Source organism: Perca flavescens, chromosome 14, assembly GCF_004354835.1.
Source record: "Perca flavescens isolate YP-PL-M2 chromosome 14, PFLA_1.0, whole genome shotgun sequence".
NCBI lineage: Eukaryota > Metazoa > Chordata > Actinopteri > Perciformes > Percidae > Perca > Perca flavescens.
The window spans coordinates 17948059-17957360 of record NC_041344.1 but is presented as its reverse complement, the minus strand read 5'-3'; the positions used below and the strand labels follow the sequence as shown (position 1 = coordinate 17957360).

At 39.8% G+C, this 9302-nt stretch overlaps 3 protein-coding genes across 5 annotated transcripts; 1 reads left to right on the top strand and 2 right to left on the bottom strand.

The window, feature by feature from the left end:
• Positions 1-49: 49 nt before the first annotated feature.
• Positions 50-3173, bottom strand: gatad1 (GATA zinc finger domain containing 1). 2 transcript variants are annotated; one of them, XM_028596567.1, is made up of 6 exons: positions 2980-3173; positions 1782-1922; positions 1151-1273; positions 934-993; positions 540-723; positions 50-461 (listed from the first exon to the last, which is right to left on the bottom strand). In XM_028596567.1, the coding sequence occupies exons 1-6, from the start codon at positions 3052-3054 to the stop codon at positions 271-273; spliced, it is 774 nt and encodes a 257-aa protein (XP_028452368.1). In that variant the 5' UTR covers positions 3055-3173; the 3' UTR covers positions 50-270. The 2 variants fall into 2 exon arrangements, with proteins under 2 accessions (XP_028452368.1, XP_028452369.1); XM_028596568.1 differs by lacking the exon at positions 2980-3173 and having other exon boundaries at positions 1782-2566.
• chrac1 (chromatin accessibility complex subunit 1) lies at positions 2539-4765 on the top strand. Of its 2 annotated transcripts, XM_028596571.1 has the most exons (4): positions 2539-2817; positions 3021-3144; positions 3937-3991; positions 4588-4765. In XM_028596571.1, exons 1-4 carry the CDS (start codon positions 2659-2661, stop codon positions 4727-4729), a joined length of 480 nt encoding a protein of 159 aa, XP_028452372.1. In that variant the 5' UTR covers positions 2539-2658; the 3' UTR covers positions 4730-4765. The 2 variants fall into 2 exon arrangements, with proteins under 2 accessions (XP_028452372.1, XP_028452373.1); XM_028596572.1 differs by lacking the exon at positions 4588-4765 and having other exon boundaries at positions 2548-2817; positions 3937-4324.
• Positions 4274-7351, bottom strand: si:ch211-57n23.1 (uncharacterized). Its single transcript, XM_028596569.1, has 3 exons — positions 7112-7351; positions 6041-6597; positions 4274-5314 (listed from the first exon to the last, which is right to left on the bottom strand). The coding sequence occupies exons 2-3, from the start codon at positions 6589-6591 to the stop codon at positions 5173-5175; spliced, it is 693 nt and encodes a 230-aa protein (XP_028452370.1). The 5' UTR covers positions 6592-6597; positions 7112-7351; the 3' UTR covers positions 4274-5172.
• Between the last annotated feature and the right edge of the window lie 1951 nt (positions 7352-9302).

Here is a 9302-nt window from a genome sequence, read left to right as displayed (position 1 = left end):
ACAGCAACTCAATAAATACCATTTTCTTAAACAATCACAGACAAAAGGGATGGTGGAAAAGAGCTTTTTTTGTGTATAACTAAATACAAAAGTATTATGTTAACATCTTGTTTGAAAGGGAGTTTCCTGGTTTCCTTTGTATCTACTTACAACTCGCCTTCAATCTGAAGTAATGGCTGAGGTTAACCATTTTTTTTTCTTCTTTATATTACATAAATGTACATACGTCTGTTTAAAAAGCAACAGACCAAGTCCATCTCACAGTTTTTTTTAACTGCTGCCACTGACAGACTCTTTAACGGTGAGGGCTGGAGTGGGTCCTATGTGGGTCCAGATGTAGCCTTTTTCTGGTCGGATGGGGATGGTGGGGAACGGAGAGCTCTGCGACTTGAAATATTCAGAGGGGGCGTGACACACAAACTCCAGGTACTCCATCTTTCTGGGCAGATCTTCTTCTGGACCTAATACAAATAAGACAGTTATTAACTTGTCACATAAATGGCCTAGAAATTGTAAAATTTTAATTTCTCATTGCTCACCAACAATGTATGTCCCAGGATCGAACTGGTCCTTTGGGCTAGCCTGTGTGGGGATTAACCAGGTCAGTGCAGCACTCTTTTCACAGTACTGGTCCTGCACGAAGCCTCGAATCTGGGCATAGTAAGACTTCCCGTCTTCCTCATCGGTTACCTTGATCACATCTCCTGTCTGGTAGTATACACCCTGTGGATACAAATATAAACACTAAGGAGGGTCTGGCTCCTTCTCTCACATGTATCACAGGATGAATGTTTCCTACAATGGTATTACTTAAAGCTGCAATTAGATGAAGAAATTCTGACGGATCAGGAAATGTTTTTAGATGAAAATGGGGTAGATAACAATATTCCGATATTAAGCGGAAAAGTGAGATTACTTTGTATTACATCATACCTTATAAAATACTGATTCGGATGTGATAATTGTTGCAACAGATTCTGGTGCTTTGATTGGCTGAGGAAAGAGATCACACACACACACACACACACACACACACACACACACACACACACACACACACACACACACACACACATGTCAAATAAATAAGTTTATAGTACAACACAAGAGAAATAACTAAATGTGCTAATCAAATCCATCTCTGTCTTACATTTTTGAGTTTGAATATGTGTCTTCTTCCCTTTCCTTTTGTTGACACCTTCTTCTCAGATGCCGGAGCTTTGTACTTGGTGCTTCTCAGCCGTGCAGACCTCCTGTGGATCTCCTGCTTGGACTAAAAGAGCAACACATACCAGGTATTTAATCTGCCTCCATTCACTGTTTACCTATGACAAACTTAACTAAGGCTGCAACTAATGATTGTTGGGTAACTGATTAGTTACTTTATCCACAAATAAGTAATAACTGTTATCATAATAACCTTTTAATTGCTTGTTTTGACTGACCCACCATCCGAATAAAAAAGAAACTCTATTTACAGTGATATGAAACAGAGAAAACATCCACACATCCCAGTTATCTCAGTAACGTCACAGGCCGCTTTGAGACTCATTATAATCTCTACATTACAGTTTGTTATGCTGCTGTTCATCTTAAGGAGGTAGTGGTACTTCTTTAAATGTACAGCTGTAAACACCAGTATGTGAACTCTAGTTTAGAGAGGGGGTTCCCCTTGAAAATAAGCATAAAGCATGAGCCGAACCAGAGACTATTTAAGAAGGACTTTGGCCGAACCCAAGCGGAGCATTCAATGTGAAAGGCACATTTACACAGCAACGAACCTGCTTTCCCCCGCCATTGCTGGGCTGAGTGTTGGAGGACATGGAGGGCCCTGATGCTCCGCAGCTGCTGCTCTTTCCTGTGCAGTTGTTGCAGAGGATCTCTCCCTGGTTTCCTTTCTTCCACATCGAGGAAGAGTTGGTCTTGCAGACAGCACAGCATGGTTTCAAACCCAGCGGCATCGTTAACAGTCAGAAAACGACGCCAGGGTACAAATAAATGAACGTTAATACAGTGCTACACAATGAGATGATGGCTGCTCGTTCAGCCCCTGCTAACTGTGTATCACACCGGTGTGACTCCTTCAAATGACACAAACAGAGAGAAAGTTATGTCCTTTCTGCGACACATAAACCTTAGACGACTAGCTAGCTATGGCATTAGGCTTGATACGATAATCACGTCAGCATGAAATTACAAGATGGATTGTTTATTTTCGCAGCCAAATCACCGCCATTGCTAACTGTTTCTTCTTCTGCCTATTTTGACATCGTCGGCTCTGTGGTTTGCGATGCATTGGTCAAGCGCCACCACTGGACTGGAGGAGTCTGCGCCGAACTCAACCTGTGTATTGAGATGTTGCCATAAACCATGCTGTGTAAAAGGTTTGGTTCAGGTTTAGGTAGTGGGAAACTATCACACACAACACCGATTTTGTCTCCTAGTTAATGCAAGTAAAAAGTGACGTAGTAGTGGAAGTGTGACAATAATGATAATAATCGAACATTTCTTGGTCATAAAGAACACAAAAAAATGACTCCACTCCAACAGGTGGCGGTAACCAAGTAAAACGGCCACCAACCACCGTTAATGTGAAGAAGAAGAAGAAACGCGTCACTGTTCAAAACAAAAGTTCCGCCTGTCTGGCGCCGTATCCTCATGAAGATGTCTCAAAATACTCCCGACAAAGACGACCAAACCTCAACTAACAAAAAAACCATCTCCCTCCCAATGTCCAGAGTGAGGTTGATAATGAAGAGCTCCCCCGATGTCTCCAGCATTAACCAGGACGCTCTTTTTCTCACCACCAAGGCTACAGTAAGTAAGCTGCCGTTTAATGCTAAATCATCGGTTCACTGAGCACTGCTAACTTGTCAGCTCATTCATCTGCTGCTGCTAACAGGGATTAGCTCGCGGTTAGCTTCTCGGATAGCTAAGCGTAAATGTGGCTGCTCCAGTTTCCATTTGAGCTCCACTTACCGCGTGTTTCTCTTTTGCTGACTTGTGTTGTGTTGTTGAAGGAGCTGTTTGTCCAGCACCTGGCTCTCGCTTCATTCAACGGCTCCGGGAAAGAAACCAACACTCTATCATACAGCGACCTGGCTCAAACCGCAGAGGAGAAGGAGACTTTCCACTTTCTTACAGGTGAGACCCAGCTACAGCCTGGTAACGTTAGACCTACAGGGACTTTCTGCAGCATGTAATGTTGGTCACTACTAACTCTATTCTAACCACTGAAACATTAGTGGAATAGAGTATCTACCTAAAATAAATGCAGTCTAATACAAAAGTCCTGCAATATCTGTCGATGTATGTATATGTCGAATAAAAGGACTGCTTTTTCACAATGTGAATGGGGTATCAATCACATACAAGGAATTTGCCTCGGTGTTAGGTGTATGCAATACACATTAAGCTGAAGTACTGCAACAGTAAAGAACATAAATACATAATAGAAAAAATACCATACAAATGTGACAATGGCATGTACGTAATGTACTTAAACCAAATATTAAGGAAGAAACAAAGTGGTCCATTTTATAATAAAATACTAAGTAGTTTATACAGTAATCAACAAATGTATGTTTCACGAATTCCAGCTTTTGATGACTCCTTTTTTCAACACAAACTTGCACCTCTTTGTGTTTGCTTATAATAATAATCTTAAATGGAAGTTGCTACAGTCTTATTTTTTCTGCCGCAATTTTTAAAGCAGTTTTTGTTGTAACCTCACCTTCTACCAAGGACAACAATTGCTTTTAAGATCTATTTCCACAACCATTCATCATTCATTCAGATGCTGTAAACACAGTTTCACATCACTTCATATGGCGTGATAGGTTGGGACAGTCAGGAAAGGCCTTCTGCAGCTACAGTAAGAGGATAAATAGTGACCGTAAGAATGAGTTTGACACAGTTTAATATTCTCTTTTATAGATATCCTGCCTAAGAAGATCTTGGCTCGAGATTATCTTCAATCTTTGGACCAAAGGCAAGATGATGATGCTGACTTTTAAAAAGGACACTGGCTACATTTCACATCTGGACAGATGTTATCAAATGCACATGTCCTGCCATTCATTAACTGCACTGGCAGAAGAGATACCCTGAACTTTCTCAATGCTTTTTTGAATACATTGAAAGAATTCAGCTGTAGGGCTCATGAAAGACGTTAGTGGACACAGAATTCAAAGTAAAGCCACATACAGTAGGCAAAATGTAAAATCAAGTGAAGACTTAGAAATCCTTTTCAAACACAACAACACACTGACTCTTAGAGGTACATAGATGTTTTACTGTATGTCTTAAGATAAATACTTGCTGACAGAAATAAAAATTTGTAACAATGGCCTAAACAAAGCAGCCTTAGATGAATCATAATGCAATCACCCCTTAACATTTTGGAACATTTTTGTATTTGGCCTGTATTCCCAGACTATCTTTGAAGGCTTTGTGGTAGCAATATCTTATAAAGTCCATGCTTGTTTTGCATGCACAACAATCAGCAGGAGTAAATTGCCATGTTTGAGTTGTGTGTAGTTTATCATAAATACTTGAAAGTATAAATATCTTTTTTTTTTTTTCCAGCTTCACTACAAAGCAACTGAACATGCAGCGTCTTTCCAAATACAAATTCACACTCAAGGTTAATAGATGTGAATATTTAAAGTGTATATATCATTTGACCACCTTACAACGTATCATCCTCATGCATTTACAAATTGTTTAGATTTGATATTAAAATAAAGATTCATGCTGTCTAATATTCATGTTGCACCGCATGTATTTTACACCACAACTTTGGAGAAATAGATGTATGTAAATGCAGTGTATAAATGTCGAATGACGTGATAAACAGGTCAGTTGTTCTGTTCCAAGCTAGAGGCTGATAGCGGGACCATGAAATCTCCATGTGAAACATATCTGCTAAGTGGAAATATAAAATGTGATTTAACAGATACAAGTTCATCAACTCTCCCTGATAATGTGAGATTTATTTATCTGATTCCAGTTTACACATGCCACTTTTAGGTGCTTTGATGACATAAGGTGCATATCAAGTGTGTTTTGTCCTCATACTACGGACTAACATAATCCTGAGCATGCATACATTTGCTACATTGTTACATGAATATATAAATACAGCACAAATAAGGCAAGTGGTTGTCATTGTCACTGTTGGATGAGTTTGTTGAGTCGAAGCTGTATGTTAAGCAGAGTATTCTCTAAAGTAGAAAAATGTTTCTCTAGGATGTTTGCCATGTGCTCTCTTCCATCTATGGCGTCCCTTGTGTTGGCAAGATGCTCCTTCATGCTGAAAGGAATGACAAACCACAAGTAAATGTCTGAGACTTTGTGACACATTTACACACTATTCTAGGTCCCCCCTCTCCCCAAAAATCATGAATGTCCAATGAGTCTGTTCTATCCCATCTAATAGAGAGAAAACACTGAATTGCATTAATTCTCTACAGCTGTTTTCATGCCAGAGCCTCATCTCAGCCAACCGACAGATGACTCTTGCAAAACACTTGAAATGACTCAGCTGCTTATCTGGATGCTGTTTCCACTCTGTCTTCTTTGGCATTCAAGCAGTGTTATGTTTAGGCCAAACAAGTAACACTGATCCAGGGATCCTGACTGCCTCACTATACAATGATTTAGGAATAATCCCACAGCTGGCCTTGGATCAGTATTAAACAGATACTTGAATGGAATACTTGAATTTGTCTCTGCGAAGTGGGGCTTTTAGCTGTATTTTGTGACAGGTCTCTAGAACGTATGGTTCTAATGTATTAAATATAAATATACAACAACAGAAAGTCATACCACTGATATACTATGTACCTCCTCCTTAACCATTAAATAAGTAATTTAGTACATATCTAATATTATTCCCACTTCTTCAGTCACTACACCACAGTTTAAGCTTTTTATTAAATGAAATATAAGCTTCAGCCCCCTCCTCACCCCAGTAATTTTCATACAACCCCTGAGGTTATTTAATCCATCAAATGGTCCATGGACTTCTGTTTCTCACCTAGTGAGTACCCCCTGCTCCTTTCCCTCTTTCCTCGTCTCCTCCAGAGAGGCAAACACCTTTTCCATGGTCTGTATAGTTTCTACCACATCCAGGTGGTCTGAGTGGATCCCCTGGACCTCCTCCCTGGCTTGGTGTTCGTAAGAGATCCCTCCCTCCTCCAACCCGCTGGTGGTGGACACAGCCTGCAGGGCAGCCCTGTTTTGGAGAACAAGCAGGCGGGACCTGGCAAACTCCTCAGGTCCAGCTATGTTTTCCCAGCAGATTGGAGAGGACGGTGGTAACCAGAAGCGTTGGGTGCAGTTGACTGGTTTTCCTGGGGTCTCTGTTATGAAGGGGCTGTCAGCAGGGAAGCTGTGAAGCAGGTGCAGAAGAGATGATCCAGAACCCCACTCCCAATCCTCAAGGTACGGGTCCCCAGACTCTTGTTCAGGGGGAAAAGTAGGAAGATGCCCCGCTGCCGCGGCACTATGTGCTGGGAAGCAGACCCCCAGCAGGAGGGAGCAGGACAGGCAGAGCACGGCCCTGCTCACTTCCCCCTGTATCTCCATCTCTGGCTGAAACATGAAGTATCAGGCTTGATAAGTTTTATTCAGACTGACACACACACACACACACACACACACACACACATACGAATGCAATTTCTAGACAGACTGATGGAGAATTACAGTGAGACTTTTCATTGTCATAAAAGTGTGTCAATACAGACAAAAATGCGATTTCACCTTCAAAATAAAGGTATAAATTAGGTTACATTTAATATAAAGAACAAAAAGGTTAATTGCTACAGTTCTGCCACATATGTCTCCACCAAGAACAGCGTTCTTCTTTCGGTACAGTAATTTACATAGCTCAAAGGCTAAAGCTTATGTTTTAGCCTATGTCTTATTATCTCCGGAAGTTTTACTCTCATTATGGTAGCTTCATAGTTTACCAGCAGTAGAAAAAGAAGAAAGAAGCCTTCCAGCTAATCCGCTACTCCTTATCATTGCAACAACTTTAACTCATACAACATCTTTTCGCTCAATACCGTACATACATTTCACCCACTCGTGTAATATGTCTTACCTTGCAAAGAAACCCAAGCGACGACGCAGGCTGTGAGTTCTGCGACGCTCCTTCGGTGCCTGAAGTCGTCGGAAAAAATGAGTCTGCAGACTGCAGCCTGTTACATGCGATGTGAATCAGTATTTACTGGCCCGGTAACAGCAGTCAGGAGCAAGGATTTTCCGTCAGAGTCTATGGAGTAAATGAGGGAAACTTAACCCAATGAAGGTCAAATACACTTGTAGTCTGGCTGGAAATGTCTCCTGACATACAATCGCAAACACCAGACATGCATGCTGGAAATAGTAGATCTGCTGCAGGGTTTTTCTGTAATTTATGCCTACTAAAAGTGGAATTTAGTTTCTATGCTGGATTGTACTTTTGTGGTACAAGTGTTAATTTGCAGCTGTTTGTTCCTCTAAAGACTTCAAGTCGTCTGAATGGAGTAGTAGTAGTGTGATGCTCCTGGAATTGATGAGCCATTTTACAATGTAGAGAGTGTGGAGCACTAGGCTTGAATTTTAAACTCAAAACGCTCTAAACATTATGCAATCATAACCTGTGCATTTAAACTGTTTGTTACCAGTTCAGATATACCCATAACATTTGTTATCATGCTGTTTTAAGAACAAACAAAGGGTTTTAACATTTGTTTTGTCCCAAATATTAATTTACAACATCTGTGTTTATTTAGTGAGTCTTCTGAATGGCTAGGGAAGGAATTCATGTAGTCCCGGGGCTTACACCCTGACATAAGCAACGAGGAATGGGATATTTTGGCAAAAACTATCGAGGGTGTTGTAATGTAAGGGGAGGAATGTTCATGAGGCACACACCATCAATCTTAAAAGATGTACTGTGAATCTCAGGACAAACTGTAAAACATAAGCTTTGTAACTCTAAAGAAAGATGGGAATGTAAAATGCAGTATCAGATCCATCTAGATGAGACCTGTCCAGGCAGATACTTTGGCTCTGGTCTACAGCTGGTGGTGGTAGCGAGATGTTGTTTTCAGATCCTAATGCTTTTCAAACCATTTGGAGAACAAATAGTAGAAGTTAATGTTAAGAGTTTTATTCAGATTAAGACAATCCATGTTTTGGCTCATACAATCAGGTGGAAGAGCCACAAAAATAGCCACAGTAACATGGATTGCATTTGAAATGAAAAATGACTCAATAAGGTTAAAGTTCCAACTTTCAGATTCTTACACAATTACACTCAACCAATCAGGATATACCAACTGCAACACCTCAAACACACCAGAGCAAAGAAAACAGGCTTCAGAACAGTACAGTGAGGTACAATCTAATATAGTCATAACATACACCCACAACAAATATAAATAACCATAACCGTACATTGATCTCATAATTATCTTTGTAATATGGGAACAGCCACTGCATACTTAATATTATTATATTATTTTGAAAAACATCTATCTAAATTGATTTGTTCTGAATTCACATCTGTAATTTAAATTATAAATATTTTTCTATTAATCTAAAATTTCAATTTACAATTTTTCAAAGAAAACATCAGTCAAATTCGATTGCTCAGACCGAGAAATTTAAGTTAAATACTTACACAACATCTGGGCTACCCAGGATAGGAGAAACAATTGAGCCTGATTAGGCTACTAATAATAACTTATTTAGCTTTTTTAATGCCCAATGTTATCAGCTCCAAGATCCATTGTTTACCACTGAGCTCTCTGTTGTGCTGTTGCTTCTAATAAACTGCTACTTGGTGAACTAATGGTCATTTAATAGGCTACATAGCCAAACTGGGTTTTGGCAATTAGTCTAGCATTAGTAAAAAATAATAATAATCTGTTTTTGTTTTTTAAGATTAAATGAAATAATTGAGTGAGTGGGTGAAATGACGGACCCGACCCCTTAAGGAGCCAAAGCCAGCCACATCCATACATCCATACAACCACACACACAATTACATATAAAACACTCACGTTCAAAATACTAAATGTAAATGTTGAAAATGTAAAATTGTATTATATATGTTAATCCAATGTCCTGCCAGTTTTTATGTGTCTGTGCATGCATGGTTTACAACCTAAGACATAAAGGTTGGTCTATAATAGCCTACATTATGGTCTACTGGACCGCACAGAAATAAGTAATCCTATAGTGACATATAGTGGCGAAAACTAGAAATCGCTGCTTTATTGATTTACCAATGTGTTTATATACCG